The 22846-nt window shown below is 42.1% G+C and overlaps 4 protein-coding genes across 14 annotated transcripts; 1 reads left to right on the top strand and 3 right to left on the bottom strand.

Annotated features, from left to right (window-relative positions):
- Window positions 1-493: 493 nt before the first annotated feature.
- Window positions 494-3544, bottom strand: nsdhl (NAD(P) dependent steroid dehydrogenase-like). Its single transcript, XM_057042896.1, has 7 exons — window positions 3376-3544; window positions 3144-3305; window positions 2059-2205; window positions 1843-1971; window positions 1551-1693; window positions 1247-1349; window positions 494-1158 (listed from the first exon to the last, which is right to left on the bottom strand). The coding sequence occupies exons 1-7, from the start codon at window positions 3394-3396 to the stop codon at window positions 826-828; spliced, it is 1038 nt and encodes a 345-aa protein (XP_056898876.1). The 5' UTR covers window positions 3397-3544; the 3' UTR covers window positions 494-825.
- Window positions 3545-4091: 547 nt separating this feature from the next.
- cetn2 (centrin, EF-hand protein, 2) lies at window positions 4092-6053 on the top strand. The gene is made up of 5 exons (XM_057042903.1): window positions 4092-4416; window positions 4604-4768; window positions 4844-4972; window positions 5168-5305; window positions 5389-6053. Exons 1-5 carry the CDS (start codon window positions 4414-4416, stop codon window positions 5476-5478), a joined length of 525 nt encoding a protein of 174 aa, XP_056898883.1. The 5' UTR covers window positions 4092-4413; the 3' UTR covers window positions 5479-6053.
- Window positions 6054-6552: 499 nt separating this feature from the next.
- Window positions 6553-10137, bottom strand: gcna (germ cell nuclear acidic peptidase). 2 transcript variants are annotated; one of them, XM_057042893.1, is made up of 13 exons: window positions 9703-10137; window positions 9281-9473; window positions 9123-9195; window positions 8954-9003; window positions 8817-8877; window positions 8662-8732; window positions 8180-8587; window positions 7935-8091; window positions 7703-7847; window positions 7476-7611; window positions 7195-7399; window positions 6866-7095; window positions 6553-6762 (listed from the first exon to the last, which is right to left on the bottom strand). In XM_057042893.1, exons 1-12 carry the CDS (start codon window positions 9787-9789, stop codon window positions 6870-6872), a joined length of 1812 nt encoding a protein of 603 aa, XP_056898873.1. In that variant the 5' UTR covers window positions 9790-10137; the 3' UTR covers window positions 6553-6762; window positions 6866-6869. The 2 variants fall into 2 exon arrangements, with proteins under 2 accessions (XP_056898873.1, XP_056898872.1); XM_057042892.1 differs by having other exon boundaries at window positions 6553-7095.
- A 497-nt stretch (window positions 10138-10634) lies between these two features.
- ogt.1 (O-linked N-acetylglucosamine (GlcNAc) transferase, tandem duplicate 1) lies at window positions 10635-22605 on the bottom strand. 10 transcript variants are annotated; one of them, XM_057042877.1, is made up of 22 exons: window positions 22210-22605; window positions 20749-20857; window positions 19704-19947; window positions 19550-19618; window positions 16254-16370; window positions 16091-16170; window positions 15746-15941; window positions 15539-15691; window positions 15357-15457; window positions 14978-15131; window positions 14745-14846; window positions 14447-14644; window positions 14081-14239; window positions 13888-13977; window positions 13685-13810; window positions 13374-13544; window positions 13181-13297; window positions 12817-12987; window positions 12414-12566; window positions 12058-12310; window positions 11811-11934; window positions 10635-11737 (listed from the first exon to the last, which is right to left on the bottom strand). In XM_057042877.1, exons 1-22 carry the CDS (start codon window positions 22244-22246, stop codon window positions 11563-11565), a joined length of 3099 nt encoding a protein of 1032 aa, XP_056898857.1. In that variant the 5' UTR covers window positions 22247-22605; the 3' UTR covers window positions 10635-11562. The 10 variants fall into 10 exon arrangements, with proteins under 10 accessions (XP_056898857.1, XP_056898850.1, XP_056898852.1 ...); XM_057042870.1 differs by having other exon boundaries at window positions 20677-20857; window positions 22210-22604; XM_057042872.1 differs by having other exon boundaries at window positions 14465-14644; window positions 20677-20857; window positions 22210-22604.
- Window positions 22606-22846: the final 241 nt, after the last annotated feature.

Here is a 22846-nt window from a genome sequence, read left to right as displayed (position 1 = left end):
CATCATCAGTGACAAAGAAAAGGGCTTGTACTTTACGATACCATTCTATTAATACTTCAGCTTTGTAATCGAAGTTATAGTATTCAGATTGTCCCACCGTGACACACGCTGCTCCCTGAGCTACCACAGTATCACAGCGAAAACATGTCAAGTATACAGTAGTTTAGCTCCAGTGGGTTATTTTAGGGATCATCTGGCAAATATTCCAAAGAATGGGAGGAAGAAAACCTGCCTACATGCCCGACAGATTAGTCCTCATTTGCATGTAATTCATGACGATCCTTTATTGCGGTTACAATGAATTGATGGAAAGACTGTGAAAGACTTGGGCTGACAGCGAATTGGTGAAGTGTTTTGTTCCTACTAGATTAAGATAATATACTTAAAAACTGGTTAGAAAGACATTTCAGGCCACTGCTGTTCTCAGATAGCTCAATTCTTCATCTGTATGGTGTTGAGCATCACAGACGGGTCTGAAGAAACAATTCAGTGCTGGAGACTGCAAGATTTTTATTAGGACTCTATTTCACTTATTTCACAATAAGTATGAAGGCATTTTCAGGCAGCAGCATCTTAATAATAAAATACAATGACTGAAACACTTGTGCATCTTTGTAGTTTAAAGAAGTGTCTATTCATTACATTAAGTCTTTATTAACTCGATTTTTCAGATTTCCATCAAGTCTTTTCCAATGTGTGTATTGTGTAATTTGATGACTCATATACTGCCACCTGCTGGTGGACGCCTTATACAACAACCTCGAAAAGGCAAATTTAACATGTAGAACTAAACTCTGGTCCAAAGTGTCCAAATCAATTCTGTCCTCAGGCACCTTTTCTGAGGTGAGGGTAGCTCTGGACTGTGCGTTGTATCCCCTCTTTCAGACTCACCACCGGTTTGTAGCCCAGATCCTGTTTGGCTCGGTCACAGCTGTAATAGTGGTGCGTTCCAGCAAGCGCCACTCTCATTGGTGTAAAAGTGGGTTTGAAGGACAATACTGGGCGAAGGATCATGGACAGAAGCCACAGCAGCAGGGCTAGTCCATACACCAGAATGTACGGGAGGTGGAATCGAGGGGCGGCGTAACCCAGAGCCACCAACACTTCAGACATGAAGTCCCAGAATCGAACTGGCTCATCGTTGGTGATATGGTACGGCTGAAAAAAGGGATTAAAGATGTAGTTAATCTCTTTTAAAACTCAAACTGTAATCTTAATACCAGGAGATTAACTCCTTTTTCCTTACTTTTCCACATATGGGAGAATTTGGTCTCAGATTTTCAGCAGCAAGGATGTGACCATGAACTACATTCTCCACAAAGGTAAAGTCCACTAGATTGGTCCCGTCTCTAGAGAAAGTAGAGCTATTATTCAGGAAAGCCAACACTAATCACAAGTCTACAAGAATACCTGGAAACAAACAGATCATTTTGGCCACCAAGGTTTCTTTAATTGCATGGATGCTTAAACCTCAGTAAGCTATTTAAATAGCACTGCACAAAGATGATCTTATGAGAGCCATTAGAAGTAAATCAATCGCTCCAACATACCCAATGATGAACTTCATCTTGCCTCTGCGAGCTGTGTCCACTAAGATAGGAACCAACTGTGGATCACGTGGTCCAAAGATGCCATGAGGCCGGATGGCGACTGTGAGAAAATCCTTTTCTCTGTCACAAGCTTGGAGAACCAGCTGAGGCACAGAGGCAAGACAGCAGATTCAATTCAGCCCACAGGCAAATAAAGAATAATGACCTCAAAGGAATTTCCATGAACAAGATTAAAAAAACAGGGAAAGTCTAATTTTAACAGATTTTAAACTTGAAAAGACAATTTTCTTACCTTCTCTTGCTCGATCTTTGTCTCTGTGTAATAGTCAATGGGTTTCCCGGCATATGGTAGATCCTCCTGGCCATTTTTTATATCTTTGCCTTCGAACACCACACTTGCGCTGCTGGTCAGGACCAGTTTCTAATGGAATCAAACAATCAGCACCACTCGGTAACATTTGCGATTGTGATGCAGAGTAAAAGACAGAAACGGTTTCCAGTGACTCACCTGCACTCCAGCCTCGAGGCACGCCTGAATAACGGTGCGCGTACCCTGAATATTGACCCTCTCGAAGAGCTCACGGTCATCGCTGGCGGGGGCTGGGGAGGCGCAGTGGAAGACCAGTGAAGCATTCTTCAGAGCTGGCAGGAGCGCCTGAAGCAGAGTGAGGCAGACAGGTGATAAATGCATCACTCTGGTTCATGAAAAGGAGCCTGGGGTTTTTTTAAAATCAGGTTTTTGAGCAGTTAACTGATTTCTACTTTATACCCATTTCATTTTTCAATTGAATAACCTTAAAAAGTGATTTATAAACTTTAGCAATTCAGTAAAAGTAAATAAAAATATGATATGTGACAGAATGTATTTCTATAAGTACAAACATCCAGGTCACCTCTCCCCTCAGGCTCATCATACGTCATTAACAGGTATAGAGCGCCGTTGACGTCCTAAGTCCCGCCCCCCACGGTTACAGTTGCTATGCCAGCTTTCTTCGCTGGTTCTTTTTTTCTTCTTTTCTTGATGGATGGATGAATTAATTAATCAATGGATGGATGGATATCAGAGCCACACTCTCAGAGCACAAAAACTCAAATCTTTTCCCACAGTTGAGTTTTTTTTTTTACATTTGCAGATAAAGGTCAAAGGGTCACACCTGTAACTTGCTTTAATTTGAGAAGATTTTTCTTTAAATTTCTTAATTATTCTTACTTTAACAATTTTCTTTAGACATGCACTTTCCCATCTGGGTTGAAAGGAGAGGGAAAGGAGAATTTAAACATATACTGCAGAATGTGGAATAAGTATTTTGTGCATTATCAATCTGATCAGAAAAATAGTTTATTATTGAGTTGTGTAAATGCCCATTACAAGCATTAAGACATGCATTTGCATACTTTAATTGCTAAATATCTACGTAAATGCTTTACCAGTAATAAAGCAATATTTCACATCTACTGCCAGAAAATTATATTTTAGAAATTAATCTAGGATATACCAGGATACAGTTCTAGCAGTATGTGACTGAGTGACTTAAATGACACATTTTAATCAGCAATGTTTAAGTGCAGCGCCTGTGTGGGCGGGGGACCCACCTGCTCGTCGCACAGGTCTCCCAGGTGGAAGGTGAGCCCGGGCAGCTCGTAGCTCTGGCGGATGTCGAACACAGAGACGGAGTAACCTCGATCCACCAGCGTCTCCACCAAGTGTCTGCCCAGAAATCCAGAGCCTCCGATCACGGCGCACCGTTTGTTACTCTAAACCACACACACGCTGTTATTTACACACCTGGAACACTTCCACGTTTAGAAAACGCTTTAAACTCACCGGTCGAACTCGCGTGGCCATGATGCGTCCAGAATAACCAAGCGGTGAGAGAAACTATAAAATATAACTTTGGAAAGTTCTGCAAGTGCGGGGAACTTTTGGAAACGCGCATCATTCGCCAGCGTCTTTGCAGCCTGCGCGTGGAAGTTAATCACACGCGAGCTCTGCGCGACAGGGATCAGCTGAGTGAGATCTGAAATCTGATTGGTCCAAGCGCAGCAGGCTGAAAGGTGACGGTCCACGACAACCAATCAGCTCCAATGTACGTCAAAGAACGCGACAATTGTAGCCAATCGTGCATTTGAGGCGAGAAAAACACGCCCTCTGAGTATATCAGACCAATCCACTGAGCTGCAATAAAGTCATTTTGGTAAAAAAAAATCTAATAAATAGAGTGTAAATATGGGGATTAGGCCTATAACAAAAACGGTGCGCGACAAACTACGTCACGAGGAACGACCCAATGAGAAATTCACAATCTAAGAAATAATGTTAATATGTCACAATACTATCCAAACTGCTTTAGGGAAAATGTGCTTATGATGAATATATTTGGGAGCAAAAAAGGATCGGCGCTGTGTTTTGCGCCCCGTGACCGTCAGCAACCAATCACCTCTTTGCCCGACCGGTGCGTTCGATTTTTACTCTTAGTTGTGCCGATTCAAATCCCGACTGTGCTGTAAAACCAAGCTTTCCTCCGCGGGCATAGAAGGGTAATAATTTCAACGTCCCCAGTGCTCCGCGACAGTAGCCACTGAGCAGCAAAACCTGAGCTCGCTAGTTAGCTGGAAACCTTCTGTTTTTCCTCTTCTGCATTTACATTTCAACAGCTGTCTTTGTCCGACGGATCCAACGTGTACAGTAGCAAGAATCCGCCATCCACTCAATGAAATCAGACGGTCAACGTGGATACCGGATGTAAAGCACACTCCGTTTCACCATCCCATCCATAAATGAGAAGGTGGCTTCATAGATGCGAGGAAAATACTGATCGGCTTATAGACACGTATTATATTTTTCAAAACCAGTTTCACAGCAATGGTAAGTAAAAATGTTTACCCATAGCCATAATGCTTGCTGCATTTCGTAGAAATTTACTTTCATATTTTTATCATTAGAATTGGGGGTCTTGGAGAAAAGAGATTAATTCTTGTTAGAATTGCTGCGGAAGAAGAAGAGTCAAAACATACATGTATTAAGATATAAAACGAAATATTTTGATTCCCAGGCGACCAGTGCTAAAAGACCATCACTGCAAGGCCCCGTGCCCCCTCCTCGGAAGAAGACAACCCCCAAACCAGAGCTGACCGAGGAGCAGAAGCAGGAAATCAGGGAGGCCTTTGAGCTATTTGACACGGATGGATCTGGATATATTGACATCAAGGAACTCAAGGTAAATGTGCCCATCATCAGGTTTTTGTGGTCCAGTTGGTGTTTCACTCACCGTCCGTTTCTGCTGCTGTTCTAGGTTGCAATGAGAGCTCTGGGCTTCGAACCGAAGAAAGAGGAGATCAAAAAGATGATTAGTGAAGTGGACAAAGACGGGACAGGGAAAATCTCCTTTGTGGATTTCCTCGCTGTCATGACACAGAAAATGGTAGATGTGTTTGGGAGGAAATAGAAGAGTGACTTGTTCTTAACTGTGCTGTAGTGGAGGTTCCTTTCCTCTTATTTGAGACAGCAAATTAAAAGCTGAAGCTTAACCCAAGCTGAAAGTGACCTCTTATTTGTTCAGTTTCATTTAATCTAAGACCCAGAAATTGTCACAATACTCGTTCTCTCCCGATTTCAGGCTGAGAAGGACTCCAAAGAGGAGATCCTGAAAGCTTTCCGGCTGTTTGATGACGACGAGACGGGCAAGATCTCATTCAAAAACCTGAAAAGAGTTGCCAAAGAGCTGGGAGAGAACCTCACGGACGAGGAACTGCAGGTACGGACTGTTGAACGCTACCGAGCCAGCGTGGCTGACTCCTATTCCTGCTTCTAATTCCCTGTTGTATTGTGTGTATGAAGGAGATGATAGATGAAGCAGACAGGGATGGAGACGGAGAGGTGAACCAGGAGGAGTTCCTGCGTATCATGAAGAAAACCTGCCTTTACTGACAAGAGAAGAGACCTCTTCTGGTTTTAGTTGTGATGCTGCTCGTGTATCTACGTCCATCTCAAAGTTTGTGTTGTTGTGTTGTGCCATACAACCCCAAGCATATTATTTTTGCTGCCGTATTCAACACCGAAAGGACACGAGCACAATTATCTTCAATCCAAAAAACAATCTCTGGAAGAATCCTGCCAATGTAAATGAGTCGAACGATGATAACAGGAGTTACAGGTTCAACTCCGTGCCTCTGCTAGCATAGTGACGCACACTGTTCATTTCAGTGCTCCTTAACATTCACCACTGCTTTATGCCAATAAGTCATGTTTAATGTCTCGCCTCATGTTTACCGGGAGCAGTAGGCGAGCCACCAATGAAGCCGTCTGTGACTTTGTGCCTGTGCCTCAGGGAAGCTGCCAATCACTCTGAGCAACTTCCCCCGTATTTATTATATGGTTGATCACATTTCTCATGGAGCACTGACTTTATTTATCCCTCTGTGTTCTTGAATGTTTTGTATAAATCAGTGATTTTTGAGATTTACAGCATGTAGATTTTAGTCAAATTAAATATGTTGAAGCAATTGGTTTTGCCTTCCATTCTTACTATAGTATGGTGGAAGTGGGGAGTGTGCTTCATTTTTACCTAAATTGTTCAATTATTTAATAGATATTCCATTTTAACATTTTAAAGAAGTGTATAAATTCAAAGTCTGCAGCGCTAAATGTAACAAAGGAGCATAGGGAGTGTCTTGCCCACATATATACTGGTTTTACAGCAGACTCAGCAACAAGCATGTGAACACACATGGGATAACTTAACATCTTCTCTTGAACTGCACTGACAGTCCTGAAGACTTGCAGGAATATTGGTGACTCCATTGAAGCCCTGCAGTACCTGGACAGCGTCACACCACTGTAAAATAAATGAGTCTGCTCAAATATAGGTTCAGCTGATCAACCTCCATATTACTTGTGAACCAAATAAAGGGGCTTCAGTTTCAGTTTCTCTGCAAAAACATTTTCTCTGCATCCATCAGACAAACATCTAAATAGATCCAAATGAAAGTTTTGTCAGGCAAATTTGACCTCACAGAAATGTGAAACTTTATTATGCAATCGTCATTAGAGATAAATTGGGCAAGTATAAAATATACAACTTATTTTTTACAAAAATATGATCTCGGTGGGTAAAAAAAAATGTCCAGTCAGTAAAGCAGTCCAGGCTCAGCTTGGTCCAGGTTACTACAGATTCACTTGAACCTGGAAAATTTTAGATCAACGCCAAGAAAACTGACAAACACACACATAACAGGGACATTACAAACCAAAGAATAACAATGAAAACAGCTGCTCTATGGGAGACTAGTTAGCTGAGGTATTTCAGAGTTCCAACCTGTTTAACCGAGTTTAGTCTTGGAGGCAAAGTCAGCACTGAGCTTACGCATCACTTCCGCGTGGCTTTGCCCTGCTAGCTCTTGTCGCGCAGTCCTGTAGTTCTCTTTGACAAAGTTGGCAAAAGGCGTGGGTGCACGTGGCTTCGAGGGCATCAGCAAAACCAGCTGTCCGGTGCAGAGGGCGCACACAAACCTCTGAGTGTCCAGTGACTTCGAATGGCGTCCAATCCTGGAGAGAGTTGTGGTGAAAAGAACAGCAGAATGGGAAAAGAAAATTAGCACCAGTAAAAAGGTGAAAGGTTTTAATGCATCCATTCATGAAACGCACGTATTCTTGCAGCGAGTGCACTGGTACTGGAACTTGTATTTGATGTCGTAACTGTGACAGCGGGTCACCATCGGCAGCTCGGGATGCATCAACGTAGCTTTCCGAGCGTGCAGCTTCCAGAGGGTCCCGTGGCCGTCCCTCACACCATTGATCATCCAGGTGGCGGCGTGACACATCTCATGGATGAGTGTGTCCCTGAGGCGATCTGCACATCAAATCCAGCATCACAAAGGTTGCGTGTCACACATACGCACTTTGGTTTGACTGAGGAAGAGCTATACCTGGAGAATCACAGACTTTTTCTGACAGTTCAATGCGGGCATAGCGGCTGCCCCCAGCTCGCTCCTGCCCAGTGATGCAGTAGCCTGCTGTTTTGCGCATTTTTTTATTCCAGGTCACTGGCATATTGGCTGGGAGCTGTGAGCCACAAAATAGAAAAAATACATGTGTGCGGTTGACGACATTTGGCCAAGTGACCAAAGCAGCAAACATGAAAACATAGAAATACCTTGTTGTCGAAGACGCTGGCGTTGTACAGCTGGTAAAGTCGGCTGGTGAGTTCCTCCTTCTTCTGTTTAAAATTCTGACTGTAGCCGTTTCCAGGATTGCTCAAGGATGGCAAGAAGCATCCTGGGGTCTTACATAAAGTCACCCTACACAGGAGGAGAACAGGGACAAATGTAAGACAAACGCAAAAGTACCATTGAACGATTGAACGTTAACATATCCTCCACGAGTACCTGCTGATAGGCTTGGGTCGGGGTTCTGTTTGACTGACTGTGGGCTTTAAAATGGTGGGTTTAACCGGCGTCTGCATGTTCCCGGCTGGTTCCCCTAATGACCTAGAAGCCGGCTTTTTAAATCCCTTTCCTGACACAGGGGCGCCCTTACTGTCTCCTGGATGTGAAAACAACATAACAGTTTGAACAAAAGAAAAGTAGCTTCAAAAGCTGCTAGATTGTAAAAATCCAAACATAACAGCTACCGTGTGTGCTCTGTGGTGAGAATGTGGTACTGCGGAACTTGTTGTTCTTTTTTAGCCTCTCCAGTAAGGACTTGAACTCTTCGTCAGAGCTGGGCGAGTCATCTTTAGTGGTGGGCGCTGGAAAGGTGTGTTTGGGAGTGGACAGCGATGTCACCGCTGGATGTCCAGGAAGAGAGAAGGGAGAGGAGACCAGCCCCGCTGCTAAACTCTCAGCTTCATCATCCAGCACAGCATTTTTGACCTTAGTCTTGGGTGGCGGCTTTAAGTGGCGCGTCCTCCACGTGCTCTTCACCACAATAACGTCATCATCATCGTCATCATCATCATCACTGACAAAGACGGAGTCCGACTGAGATGACAGTTTCCTCTGTGGTTTCTGAGATGCCTGAGTATTGACCTTTGCAGGTGCTGCAAAGGTCAATTAAAAAAACTGCCATTTTAACCCTCTGAAAAGAAACTGAATGTGGCGATGTCTGATTTACCTTTAAACGTTGGTTTCTTCTCCGTAAAGTCGTCGTCTGAGGAGAAGTCGCCCACAATGAAGGCTTTCAGACTAAGAGTTAAAAAGAAGACATTTTAAAACACACGCAAATTATTCCGAGAATGATCGTCATGTAGAGCAGCCGAAAAAACTCGCCTATCTTCACTGGCTGACGTTTTCTTTGGCTTCGCATTTGGGGTTTTTACTCGTTGCAGAACTTGTAAATGAAGATGAATAAGAGCAATCAAAACAATGTTCATCCATGTCATCCAGGTAAAGACAGCTGCACTTACAAGTCTCAAACTGGCCGTCATCATCATCTGAGCTCAGCACGAGATGAGAACTAAATAAAGGGAAGTTTAGAAATAGTGATCAAACCCTTAACCCTTAATCAAAACCTTAAGGCCCACTGAAGAAGGATCAAGAAATTGATCAAGATTTTCACATATGCAAAGCTAATACCTGATGGTCTTTGTAGCACTACAAGGTTTCTGAAGGGTAGGTTTAGCTTTGGGCGTGGCCCGTTCCACAAGAACTATGGGATGGAAAGGAAACATTATCCAAACAAGTGTCATCACACATGATTATATTAAACGTAACGTTTGTTAAATTTAACTCACATTGGTCGAAGTCATCATCACTGGACTCAATCAGAGACTTGTTTCTGTAATTATTGCCATTGAAGTGGTGGTTCTCCTTCTCTGGGTCAACTTCACTGTCAGAGAGGGCACCAGGACTGGGTCCAGTCGATCCATCCACAGACTGGTGACCGCTTGTTCCAGCATGACGAGTCTTTCCAATCATGTTCCTCAGCTAAAACACCAAAAATAAGAATCACAATTTATATGAGCACAGTCTGCAACTCAAAATCAAGGTTTTCTGGACCCAGGAATGCTAAAAATATATATATAAATAATTAGTAATATTTTTTAATTGAATCAATTCAATTTTATTTTTTTTAACTTGGCGATACAAGACTGTGGAAAAATAAAGACTTTATAGTTTGAATCTGCCAGATATATGAAATGAACAACGCACAAACCTTTTCTTCTGTTTCTTCCAGTCCTTGGTCGAACCAGCCCATTTTTTGTGCAACTCTTTCAAATAATCTACACGTCTCATTGCTCATAGTTCCCTATCCCACAGTTCAAAGGGTCAAATTTCACAAAGTATTTCACCAAGGTACACAGAAGCGAGAGTGTATAATGTAGAGTTTAAAAACTAATAAGGGTACTTGCTGACAGTTTCGTTTAAAAGGTAGCCGAGGTGAGCTTTAAATTGCTAGCGAAACAAAACACACCGTTTAATTTAGCATGAATTACTGAAACACGGCGTTCAAAATGTAGTAACAGATACTTCACTTAATTTAGGACGAAACTGTATTTGCATTATTAAAGAAAAGTTGGCGGAATCGAAGAAAGTGAACAGCAGTTCACCCAAAATTTCAAATCTCGTGCACCGTAACACCGGAAGCTGTCACATATCCTTCAGCCAATCGGAGTGGGGCTCGATCTTTCCACGCCCACAAAGCAACCAATGACGTCACGTAGCCCCACGCAGAGGCTATATTTCATTAGATTTAGAATAATTTTAGCATTTTAACCGCCGTTTATATTATTCTAAAAATGCTGCGCAGTTGAACCTTTGATATAAATTATGAATCATTTGAAAAAAAACTTCAGATCAATGCTCAGACGCTCCCTCGCACCAGATATTGAAATCATTGCTTCCAGCACCATTTTATAGTCTCTTGTGTATCCCCTCCCAAGATCTGCTGCAATCACTTTATTTTCCAGTAATTTTAGCTATTTTGGACACACAACAATTAAGGCACGAGTATTCCCTTTAGCTGGTAACTGTAATAGAAACACCAACCAACCACGAATTATGGACATATTGAACAGACAAGGAATCAAATAGGTTGAAACGTTACTTTTACTTTCTACCAACACCTAATCAAGTGTGAAGTCGATACAGTTTTGCCATCACTTTATTTTTTTAATCATATTTAGATCCATGTGGCATTATTGACAGTCTACAATTGACAGACAATACAAAAAAACTGCTTAGAAAATACTTACCTAGGCCATTCCCGGTTTGAACAATTAAAAAAAATATATCAATTTGTGAACTGCTGACAAAAAATGAATTTAGGCCAATTTCCAACAAACTGAAAAGTCTTTGTCCAGCCTCATCCGATTATCTTTGAGCAAGCAAGTGTGACATCAAAAAGGACAACAGCTACTGAACATGTTCTTTCACTGGAAAAAATAAAAGTTGGCATTTAGACGAGATGAAGATGTCTTCATCTCAACAAAATTCCTTAGAAGTTGTACATTTATTCATCGTGCATTAACATCTCAAGAGGACCTAAAGAGCAGTAGCAACCTATATTCTTACTATAGCATGTTAAAACACAACACTCTGAATACATTTATAAATAGATCAATGTAATGGCGGCTGGGTATTCTCTCCGCAATTTCAAAATAAATCTGTGTCCACAATGACGAGAGAAAAATAAAAACCACTGCTCTGTGAACTCAAGGGGTAAGAGGGGCGATCGCAGTCCTCTCATGCTCACCGACAGCTTAAGAAGAGCCTCTGAATTTGGGCCTAAGTGTCAGGCTCCATCTGGCTCAGCAAATGCAGATGTGTTGCAAACACACACATGGGGGTGGTGGTGTGGGGGTAAATGTGTCCACCTACAGGCTCCTTTACAAAAGAGTCCTTTTATCAGGCAATGAGAAGATGGGCAATATAAGAGAGATGGCCAATAACTACTCCAAACTGGACTGCTGATAATGGCTAAAAAAAAAAATAAAAAAAAAAAAAAAAAGGAAAAGGATGCTGGGTGCAACTGGACATGGCTGGAGTTTTTGGAAAAAAATTAAGTGTTTTTAGTTCAGGCATTCTCACTGGTCTCCACTATCTGGACCAGGTGTTCTGGTTTGTTGCCATTGCTATGGTGCTCCCACATCCTCAGGTAGAGTTTCTCCAGTTCCATTGTGTACTGTTTGGTGTTGAAGAGAGGGCTGCAGATTCGTTGTCTCCAAACACGCGCTCTGACCATCTTCAGGCTAAAGAGGATGAAGACGAGTCAGATATTGCTCTGTGGTTTTAATTAACGTAATCAAGTCAGGTTCTGCTTACTATTCCATGTCGGATCCAAGTTTGACTGCGATGTCTTCATACTCCTGACGACTCTGGGCCACAAGCTCAGGACAGCCCAGGCAGTTTAGTTGGGATGTGGCCACGCGAGAGGCAAGAGTCTCTCCTTTTCAAATGAGATAAATAATTAGTCTTTAAGAGTTAAATAAATTAGAAATTCTGAGCTGATTATGTGACGACACTAATCCTGAATGAGTTATTCTCATGAAAAGAAAGACACCATTCTAACCTGGCATGGTGACCATGGGTGTTCCAGCCCAGAGAACATCCATGCCTGTGGTGTGACCATTGCAGAGAGGAGTGTCCAAGCACACATCAGCCAGCTGGCCCCTTCTCACGTGCTCCTCTTTGGGTGCCACTGGAGAGAATATGACACGGGAAGCGGGAAGACCCATGTTTTGAGCATACTGCTGGATGTTGGGCTCGCCGACGGCAGGGAATCGAAGAAGCCACAGCACACTGTTGGGTACGCGCTTAAGGATCTGCAGGGAAACAGTTTATAAACGTAACATTAGTAATTATGCATTATATACTTTGGTGAGGAACTGAAAGGATATAACAAAAGTGAGCAATTATCAAACGTACATTGGCCCACATCTGAAGAGTAGGAGGGTCAATCTTGTAGAGCTGATTGAAGTTGCAGTACACGATGGAGTCTTCTGGCAAGCCGTACTGGGAGCGTGTTGTTACAACAATTGTACGTAATACCTCCTCACCAGTGGCAGCTTTGTTACTGATCTAAAAGGGGGGAAATAGTTGTTCAGAGGCACAGGTACTGAGCATACTGTGAGCCTAAAGCTTATTGTGAAGACAAGACCATTTGAATACGTTTAGCTTCCTCAGTAACAATTCTTTAAAAAGGTAAGAGGCTCAGTCCAACATTGTTTCGAACATATGAAAAAGCAACACAAGTTGTGACTACTGTTGTTCTTGTCCCTTCCGTAAATTTGATTTCAAGATTGTCGTCGTGGGCCCACTGCCGGTATACCTGTGTGGTGGCCAGGCCGTTGCTGACAGTGAAGCCATTGATCGTGACCTGGATTTGGCCTTGATTGATCATGTTGATTATTGCTTCAGCTGCAGTGTTCATGGGGATTACAGGCATGGACAGCGCTCCATTCGTGTCAGCAGCTGGTTCCTGGTTGTTGTCGCATTTCATCTGGACAAACAAGTTAAATTTGGGTTTATATACAGATGTGTTTTGATAACTATTCATATTTAATTATTGCAAATATTTCGGTTAATTTTGTTTTTTGAAGAATACCAAATAAAAAAACACTGAAAATCACAACAGTTTATTTGATTTGGAAAGACACTTTGTTCTGAGAATACTCCACACATTTAAATCTTACCTTAATCACTTTCACATCTGGCAGACTGTCCAAAAAGGCCTTCAGGTCGATTCCATTGAGAACAATGCGATTATCAAATATGTGTCCATTTGATTTGAAATCGATAACGGCCTTTTTCTGCAACCCAAAAGGCAAACATTACAAATAAATCCAAAAGATGGAAGAAAATGTTCCGTTTTAAAGATGAACAAACCTTGAGGTGTGGAAACATGTTAGCATGATCTCCAATGAAGAAGGTATGGGGCATGTAGGCCAGTTTCTCTGAATACTGTTCAGCTACTTCAATGGGAGATGTCTCTTTGTCAGAAATGATGTAGTCCATGAAAGGTGCCCCACTGGTTCCAGGATAGCCTAGCCACATAGACTTTGGAACAAGTCAAATAAAGATGATCATCATCCTCATGTTACCATCTTTGATATACTTTAGTTGCATTATTATCTGAAGGTGCAGCAATTTATAAAACTGGACAGTTGTCCGAAGTCAAAAATATATGCAGGCCTCACCTGAACAGGGGCAGGGCGAAGGGCAAACAACTCATTGCGGGCCCCCTTTGTGTATCCATTCATGTTGACCAGAATGTGGACTCCATCCTGATGAATACGATCTGCTGCCTTCCCATTGCAAGGAATCTGAAGGAGAAACAATTGTCAGCCACATCCCACAAGACAATTTTTACATCTTTCAGATTAACTGAACACATTATTACCTGTGAGAGGTCTACGAAGTGATGAGCCTCAGCTACTACTTTTACACGGAAGTTTGTACTATCGTCGGGACTGAGCGCATAGCAGAACACCTTGTTGAGAGAACATAGTAATGTAATTGCCTTAACACCATCACCGCACAATAATGACAATGGGAAAACACTGGAAAGCAAAGGCACAGTAAAAATGTCACACCTCAAATTTCTCGGGGTTATGCATTCCAGGAATGGACTGCATCAGGTGTGAAGTAGGATGATTGCCAAAGTCAGAGCTGACATAGCCAACACGCAGGCGTCCTCCACTGGCCTTCAGATCCTTTGGATGCTCATAAGCAGGCTTGTGTAGCGCATTGATCTGTAGAATAGGCCCAAGTGTAAGAACAAAACCTGGCCTGTTAAGCCTTGTAGCGTCAAAGTTGCCCTTAAGAAAAGCTGTAAGCAGTCGTTTCACAACCAACTTTCACCCTCTCCCATCTTTTAATTTCCCACATGCTTTCCAGCACCGCTGCTATGCCCAGACACCTTCCACCACCCCCCTATAAATATATGAAAATGTACTTGCTTTGATCATTGCATGTACCTTGTCCAGGCAAAGGTTTCCATGACGTTCAGCTATTGCCTTACGGAAGCCGTGAGAGAGCGGATACAGCATACTGTGGTGAGGATGGACTGAAGGTAGACGGTTCTTGTCCAGCTGGTCAGCAACGATGGTCACAAGCTTTTTCATCCGCTCATCGTAATCTGTCCAGTCACACACAATCTGAGCAAGCGGAACAAATAAAGTTAAAATCAAATGTGACGTAAGTAGTGATAACTAAGAAGTAACAAGTACCAGTACGACAGCCAAACTGGAGGCATACCTGCAGGCAGTGTGCCAGGTTGCAGTAAGCATCAGGAAAGTCTGGCTTTAATTTTAAGGCTGTGCGGTAAGATGCAATGGCCTCTGGGATGTTTCCAGAATCCTAATAGTGAAAACATTAGTTGTGGGTTCACTGTATCACATATTTACCTTTCATTAGTCTCAAATTTACAGTTACATATTCATATTAAAAGGGAGAATATATATATATATAGTTTTATAAAACAGTCGTACTTTGTGGATAGAAGCCAAGTTGCTGTGAGCATCAGCAAAGGCAGGGTTTATTTGTATGGCACGGGTGTAGCACTGCAGGGCTCCCTGTACATCTTGCATTTCTTTTAATGTGTTTCCCATATTTGAGTAGGCATCTGCAAAGGTGGGGCTGATTCTGAAACAAACAACAATGTGATTTAGACTGAGAGAACATTATTAGATTCTGTAAATACCTCGTATTATATTCATGATCATTTGTATAATGGAAAATATAAATAAAATTCATAAAGATATAATGTCTAAATGTTATTGGATCTGTATCATACTGATGTAAAGGAACCACCGGTAATGTAGAACCCTGCTACATAAAAACAACTCAGTGGACGATCTGCTTACAAACCTGATGGCCTCCTTGTAATGCATCAGGGCCTCCTGCAGTTTCCCTTGCTGCTGCAGAACACTGGCCAGATTAGAATGGGCTGCTGCAAACTCTGGGAAAACCTAATGTTAAAAAAGAAATTGCCTATGAGCATGAATAAAACCAATCTCCCAGGAAAAACGAAGCATTAACACTCTCCTCACCTCTAACGCTTTTCTGTAGAGCTGAATAGCCTCTTCAATGTTGCCCTGCTCACGCTTAATGTTGGCCAGGTTGTTGAGAGAGTCAGCGTGCGTTGGACACAAACGTAAGGCAGTGTTGTAGCACTCTTCTGCTTCCGACACCTTGGAAGAATACTAAAGATCAGAAGTGATTTGATTTTCAATTTTATTCATTATAGCAACACTTACATTGCCTTTCTCCTTCAGTGCATTCGCCAAATTGCAATAGGCGTCTGGAAAGTGAGGCTGCAGCTCAATAGCACGGCGATAGGTGTCAATTGCCAGGTCAATGAGGCCTTGTTCATAGTAGACACAGGCGAGGTTCCCGTGAACAACTGCATGATTTGGACTAAGGCTCAGTGCTCTTAGGTATCCGGCCACAGCTCTGGAAATGCAGGATGACATACAATTTAAATTATAGGTTCAACAATGTTCTTGTCTTTACTATTTAAACCACAATTCAAGTTTAGTTATTACAAAGGAAGAATCCCTCCGCGAATAAACTGATGTCAACATTATCATGAGCTGGCTCACCTGTCAAAGATGCGCGCCTCCTTCAAGACATTCCCCAAATTAATATATGCATCAAGGAAATTTGGGTCCAATGTCACTGCCTGAGGAGAAAAACATCAGACAACATAAGAATTTGTCAAGATAAAATATTAAGTAAAAACTATACGTAAAAATGGCTACTGACCTTTTCAAAATGGTGTATGGCCAGCCATATCTCGCCCTGGGCATTGAACACACAGCCCAGATTGCTCCAAGCCACTGCAAAGTTAGGCTGGGTCTCAATGGCTTTCAGGTAACAAGCCTTCAATGGGTTTTCAATGGAATACCACAGAAGAGGAGAAGAGGCAGGGTAGGAGAGGAGAGGTATAGTAGGAAGAAGGGAAGGCAGGGGGTTGTTAAATTAAAAAAAATAAAAATAGAAGATTGAGAGTAAAAGAAAAAGGGCAGAAAAAGCAGAATTAGTGACTGTTATCCATCATGGCAAAAAGTGAGTCTGCAGCATGGGCTTGTGTGCGCACAAGTCTGCCGCGCTAAGCTGCCTTGCTTTTTCCTACGCTGCGCAGATCCAACCAACACCCACACAAATGTCCTCATCCCTCAGTTATGACCACAGTCTCAAATGTGTAGTGGTGTCAAGTCAATAGCCCTTAAGAATATCAACAATTCAGCTTTTGAATTATCTTGAAATTACTACAACATTAAGCATCATCTACAGTTGTTGTATTATGTGGGTATGACATCTCACAACCTTGGATGCTGGACATTTTGTGCACATGACGGTCCCTGTAATGCGTGCGCAACATACGCTGGCGCGCAGAGTGTCTCGCCTCCATCAACGCAATGCACCATTAAATGCTGCTCAAGCCACCTTGCTCTTGGCAAAGGTCATTTCGCTGCTGCGCCTGCCGAATGGCCAGGGGAGACAGCTGCAGACAACAACCACTGGCAGAACACCTAAAACACCAGACTGGCAAACTCTCAGCTCCCATAACATCTCAGGAGGGGGTTGGGGGTCATAAAGATCCAAGTATTGGAGATTAAAACATTGGGCACTTGGTACCTGGCAACCAATAAATAGCTTTCTTACTGAAATAGAGTCAAGCACTTAGCTCTATGTAGCAAAAACACTTTGTGTTCCACCAATTATTTGAGAGTTGGGAGCATTTAGGAGCAAGGCTGGTTGAAAGTGGAGAAGTCTGCAACCGGCTGGCCAAAGGGAGTGAGGGGAGTGGACGTTGCTCGCTCGCGCTTGTCGCATTTTGGATGCTTGTCGCTGCGCAGCCCCTGCGCTACTGCAGACTCACAGCGCACTATCGGCATCATCATCAGAACGCTGCAACTCCAGATAAAGAAGGAAAAAATAAACAACAGGAAAATAAAACATGTAGAGTTAGGGGGATCTTACTTGATTCAATGACTAACGTTGGAAAATCCAACCATATCCAATCCATATATGTATATTATATTTTTTGAAATGCTTACTGTAATTTGATAAGACACATTTCTCGGTTGGTCTTCAGAAGGAAGCCACAAGATAGAGGAGCTCAAGCATGAAGTGAGGTGGTTTTTCTTTTGTTGGCAGTTACAAACCCGTTACCATATTTTTGGACTTTGTCAGAGATGTGGCCGCAGCTGGCTGGAAGAAGAGGAGAGGACTGAGGCTGCCCTAGAGTTCCTTTCCACCAGGCACCTACGCAGGAATAGTGTCACCCACCTGAAACCTTCTAAATAACAATATCAGTTGTGGAAAAACCAAAAGAGACAAAATCAGAAAACAAGATCGTTAGTAAAAGTTTTCAAACAATATATTCTCTTAAACATGGAAATAACTTCCAAATCACGAAACAGGTATAAGGACTATTCCTAGTTTTCATTCATGCAATGGAGGATTCATTTAGATGAAAATAAATTTTCTGTGGGCAACTGGGAGGGAAGAAAGGCTTTGACAGTTTCATTTTATCTGGAGAAAAAATAAAATAAAATCCAGTTATACATTGATTTGCTTTTCTAGCAAAAACTACAGGAGAGCGTTTACTGGCTGGATCTTGCCCAAATGAACTGATCCCACTTCTTTGGGAATATTACATGTTTGGGGGAAAAAAAGGGAAAAGAATTAATCATTGCTCTTCAATTATGGTTTATGCATTTTCATGATATGTTTTAGATCTGTAATTTCTTTATCCTGGCCTGCTTTCTTGCAACCTGGCCAATGGTGTAGGGAGAAAAATCTGTTGTGTAATTATATGTATCTAGAAGCCTCCACAGCTCTGAAATAAAGAAATCATCACTGTTGTCGCGCTTGCCTCTGACTTTCTAATCCAGCATCTGACGCAGGTGGTGGAGCACAAATTGCGAGCTGTCTGCCAGACACCACTTGACACCATTTTAAGGCAATTAATGAGGTGGCATAACCTCACAAAAGCTGACACTCAGCAGCAGTGCAGGTGAAAATGGTAATTATCAGATTGAAAACAAATGAATAATATTAAACAATTACCAAAGCAAAATCCTACAGATTTGAGCACACATAGCACCATTAGGATGCGCTGAGGCGTGATTGGGTACAGCTGAACGGTCAGGAAAACAGCTCAGAGCGCACACTCCACCAGTTATCAGCATGCGCGCGGGAAGGTGGAGCGACAGAGCAGGGGAGTCTGAGACACCCTGATGCTCCTCCCCACTCCTTTCCCCCCCTCAAGCACAAAATAAGATGGCCTTTAACCTGTGGGACAGCCCCACATTTCCACATCTGACTCAACCCCAACAGAACAACCACCCATGATGTACATTTACTTTACAAAGCAAATTAAGTGTGGTAGCCCCACTAGTAAAAGAACTGACAGATAACCGAGAGTTTAATGTCTCTCTTTGGGCACTTGATGATTTTTAGAGTACAGCAGCAGGGTTAGAGGCCATCTTAGCTTTTGCACTGCAAAGGTATATTCGCTGCTTTTCAGTTCACGTAACTTTCGAAGACCGAGCCAGCATCGCCCCTCCAATATTAAGATTAAAATGCACATGCAGGATTCTACAATTGGCTTTACATCATCACTTTATGGTTTTACCACAGCCTTTCTTCCTGAAAAGGGCAGACACTGACCTCTCATAAATGGCCAGGATAAAGGCACATTGGGACTAGAAAATGATGAAATGGCGAACAGACTACACCAAAAAAAAAAAAAATTGAAAAAATGAAAGTATTAAAATGCCTGGGGTAATTAACAATGTCGACCAATTTGTTTTTAATGCAAAAATGATAAGCAGTCCAAAATTTCCAATGATTTTTAGATTGCCAAAAGACTAGTTCTAGGGGGTTAAGGGCTTGAATTGGTATAAAATTATCAAAAAAGTTGAGTTTACTGCCATATTGGTAGTACACTAAAAACAAAAGTATAGATTAAAAAAATAAATAAATATAAAAAACCCTTTGCAACAGAAGTACAAACCGATTCATACAAATGTCGACCTATTTTGACATACCTTAGCCTCTTCCAAACGACCAAGGGCTTTCAGCAGGTTACCCAAGTCACTTCGCACACAATAAAGATCCTGGAAAACATAATTCCTGGTTAAAAATCTATTAAAACAATATTCAAGATCTGCTCTTTCAGATTTCTTTTCCAATGTTACATACTGGATTATACTGTAACGCAGACACATAAGCCTGCACTGCTCCCTCCATGTCCCCTGCAGCCACCAGAGCTGCTGCCAGGTTGATGTAGCCATCAATGAAGTCTGGCTTCAGTCTGAGAGCGTGGCGATAATGTTCAATGGCCTCCTGCAACTGTCCACGCTCCTTGTAGACATTCCCCAGGTTAGAGTAGGCCTCAGCCAACATTGGGTTCTGCTTGATGGCCAAAGTGCTGAAGTGAGCAGACCTGTTAGGTCAAAACGACAAGAAATGGTTTAGAATGCTGAAAGGAGACTGGCGCTTTGGTCCACGCAAGAGTGGGGACAAGAAACGGAACTCTGGCAGAATAAGAGACCAAATTGAGATTTTTAAAAATATTTTATATTTGTTAAATCTTTCTTTAGAAACAAACCTATTGCAAACTTAAGAGCATACAACATTATTATACACTAACATTCAAGAAAGAAAATTGATTATCATGAAACTAAAAGCTAGTATTGCTACTAGTTTTCTTTGGGGGGGGGATCATGGAGAGCTCTGAAACAACATCTCAGTTGCTGCATTTGACTCCTCAGATGAGCTGTGTGTGTTAGGCTGACAACACACCAACGATAGGGAGTGGGCCAGACAGCATCACCTACAGGCTGTTGCATGGTACGACCATAGAAACCACATCTATATCAGAAAGGAGGGATACACACCAGGAAAACCACCTGAAGGCATAGACTGTTAATTATGCTACTTCTTATGAAATCTTGCATCTGCTGAATCATCACTGTGAAACCTATACTCCCCCCCCCCGAATGTGTGCTTTTGGATGATTGTATAGTTAAAGTCAGTTTAAATGTCTTCCTTTTCAAAACTTGGTTGCGATTAGAACATCATTACGTGTGTTGCCAGCCTCATTTAGCACACGCAGAAGAACCAATATTAGAGGTTTTTCAGTGTGCACTGAGTCAGCCACCCCACACCTCACCTGTCAAGTCTTCGGCACTGGAAGTGAATGGAGGACAAAAGCAGAAGAACGCCTGTGTTATCAGGCTCTTGCCTCCATAACTGCATGCAGTGGCGCTCAGCTGCCTCAAAGTCCCCTGACTGGTACTCCCGGTGTGCCAGCTCTGCCAACCCTTGGAAGGAAAGCATACGTTTTGTCGGTTCTGGAGCACCAGCACAGGCCGAGGAGTGGGGGGAAACATTGTTAGAGGTGATGGTGGGGGAAAGAAAGCAGACAAATGAAAGCAATAAATATGATGACGGAAAACAATAACAAAATAATAGATGAACAAATATTTTTTGATAAGTTATGTTGATTTCTATGGGATTCAAAATCTGCTTATCTTGTATGTCTCATTTTCTAAACTGGGGGAAAAAATGGACATATATAATGCAGTTATTAAGGGGCTTCTGCCCAGGGTATTGCAGAAAGAAGTCCATGCTTGAGGAAATATAGATGAAAATACAAACACACAAAAACATGGAGGGGCAGATGACATGGCAGGAGGATTTTTTTTTTTTTTTTTCAGAAGATATCTTCATTTCACATTAAAAAAAAATCAATTACTTTGCAGAAAAGCTGACAAACCACATCTCATATAATGCAAAAATAAACAGTAATCTTTTGGGATTAACAGTTCTAGTCGGACATGTTTAACTGCATCTGATGCTCAAGGTCAACATGAAATAAATACACATTGGGTGTGGCAAAAGCTCAGCACTACAGATTACATAAATTTATTGGATCTACTCCGAGCAGCAACCTGATACCAAAGGCGTTGAATAAACGTCAACAGTAAAGAAAAATATTAAAGATGTTTTTTACAACGCAAGAATTATTGATTCATATTACGTAATGAAATAACGTAAAAAAAAGAAAAAAAAAGAAAAGGTTATTCCCTTTAGAATAAAAACGTCGACAATAGCAGGTCGACCCAGGTGCCAGTATTAGTAACCTTGGAGACGTTTGACACGAACCGATGGCTACAATATGAAGGGACGCTTTCGTCGTTGTGTTACTTGTAAAACTACCAGTTTAAAAAAAAGACAAATATCTATGATTGGAAATATGTACAGAAACGCCATTTTAGATGGGCATTAAGGCTGCGTGTTTGCGGAGCTAACCGCGTAGCATTAGCAAGCAATGGGATGACAGAATACGCTATATCGTTAATATTAGTCGTAGTTGAACATTTGGAGAAATAAACTACTACAAGTTGAATTTTATATCAATGATGGCCGTAAGAAAGGCCCATTGCATCAGTTTGACGGAGGTTAATTTAGCCTCTGCGGCGAACAATAGGGTCCATGCGGCAACGCGCAGCTTGCAGAAAATATTTGGCAAAAATCAATTAATGTAAATATCAAAACAGCATTTCCTCCCCCTGATTAGACTTAAAACTCGTAGTGGGCATCTACTGCTCGATCCATCCTAGGTCATTTAGCGTTCTAAGGTGACAAAGGGCCATATTCCCCATTACGCCTGTCTCATAAACTGAAAATGGAAGCAACCAACCTGTGCTGTCAGCTACATTTCCCACTGAGGTCGCCATCTCCTCCGTCTTCGAGTCTTGCACCGTGGTCGTCAACGCGTCGTCTAGAAGGGATCGATTTTAGAGAAAAAATGAAGACTGCCGTACGTCTCCGTTCGTTGTGGTCGGCACACACACGCGTGTCGTTCAGGCTAGCCTTGAAGAAGCTAAGTTCTTCGGGTTGTGATATCTTGTAGACCGCCCCGCTCAGCTCGACTACAGCATAATAAGATAGAAAGTTTACTTTTAAAAGATGGCCTGGCGGGAGCGTCAATGCCTAAATGATAATGGACATCGCAATTAGGTTTAAATATCGCTTCAAGATGGTTCTCTGGGCGCAATAGGTGACTGCAGAATCTAAAATGGCGAAAGGATGGTACTCCTTCCGTAGAAAAAGTAGATCCGCCAATCCTCAGAACGACAATTTAGCTTCTACGATTGTAATAAATACATTGTAGGTAAAATAAGGTTTTTGTGAATTGCACCGAAACTTAGTTTAAGTTGACTATAAACGCTTTTATAATGTAAAAAAAACCCCAAAATACACAGATACTGAACGCTACTGCGCGGATGAATATAATAGTGCAGCGAACCAACAAGCAATAAGAGAGAGGAAGTCGT

This window comes from Takifugu flavidus, chromosome 9 (assembly GCF_003711565.1).
Source record: "Takifugu flavidus isolate HTHZ2018 chromosome 9, ASM371156v2, whole genome shotgun sequence".
Taxonomy (NCBI): Eukaryota; Metazoa; Chordata; class Actinopteri; order Tetraodontiformes; family Tetraodontidae; genus Takifugu; species Takifugu flavidus.
The sequence above is the reverse complement of the archived record's forward strand: the minus strand, read 5'-3'. Positions and strand labels throughout refer to the sequence as shown.

Bases quoted from the DNA above. Each gene is read 5' to 3' on its own strand.
- nsdhl (XM_057042896.1), bottom strand. From the start codon at position 3,396: ATGGCCACGCGAGTTCGACCG. The intron at 3,306-3,375 runs GTGAGTTTAAAG...TGTGTGGTTTAG, and splicing joins TGGCCACGCGAGTTCGACCG to AGTAACAAACGGTGCGCCGT. The intron at 1,159-1,246 runs GTAAGGAAAAAG...CCCTTTTTTCAG, and splicing joins ATTCTCCCATATGTGGAAAA to CCGTACCATATCACCAACGA.
- cetn2 (XM_057042903.1), top strand. The intron at 4,973-5,167 runs GTAGATGTGTTT...TCCCGATTTCAG, and splicing joins CTGTCATGACACAGAAAATG to GCTGAGAAGGACTCCAAAGA. The intron at 5,306-5,388 runs GTACGGACTGTT...GTGTGTATGAAG, and splicing joins TCACGGACGAGGAACTGCAG to GAGATGATAGATGAAGCAGA.
- gcna (XM_057042892.1), bottom strand. From the start codon at position 9,789: ATGAGCAATGAGACGTGTAGATTATTTGAAAGAGTTGCACAAAAAATG. The intron at 9,004-9,122 runs GTATTAGCTTTG...CCCTTTATTTAG, and splicing joins AGTGCTACAAAGACCATCAG to TTCTCATCTCGTGCTGAGCT. The intron at 7,848-7,934 runs GTACTCGTGGAG...CCTCCTGTGTAG, and splicing joins CGACCCAAGCCTATCAGCAG to GGTGACTTTATGTAAGACCC.
- ogt.1 (XM_057042870.1), bottom strand. From the start codon at position 22,246: ATGGCGACCTCAGTGGGAAATGTAGCTGACAGCACAG. The intron at 14,240-14,446 runs GCAAGTACATTT...CCTATTCTACAG, and splicing joins AGGTACATGCAATGATCAAA to ATCAATGCGCTACACAAGCC. The intron at 12,567-12,816 runs GTATACCGGCAG...CCCCCCTTTTAG, and splicing joins ACGGCCTGGCCACCACACAG to ATCAGTAACAAAGCTGCCAC.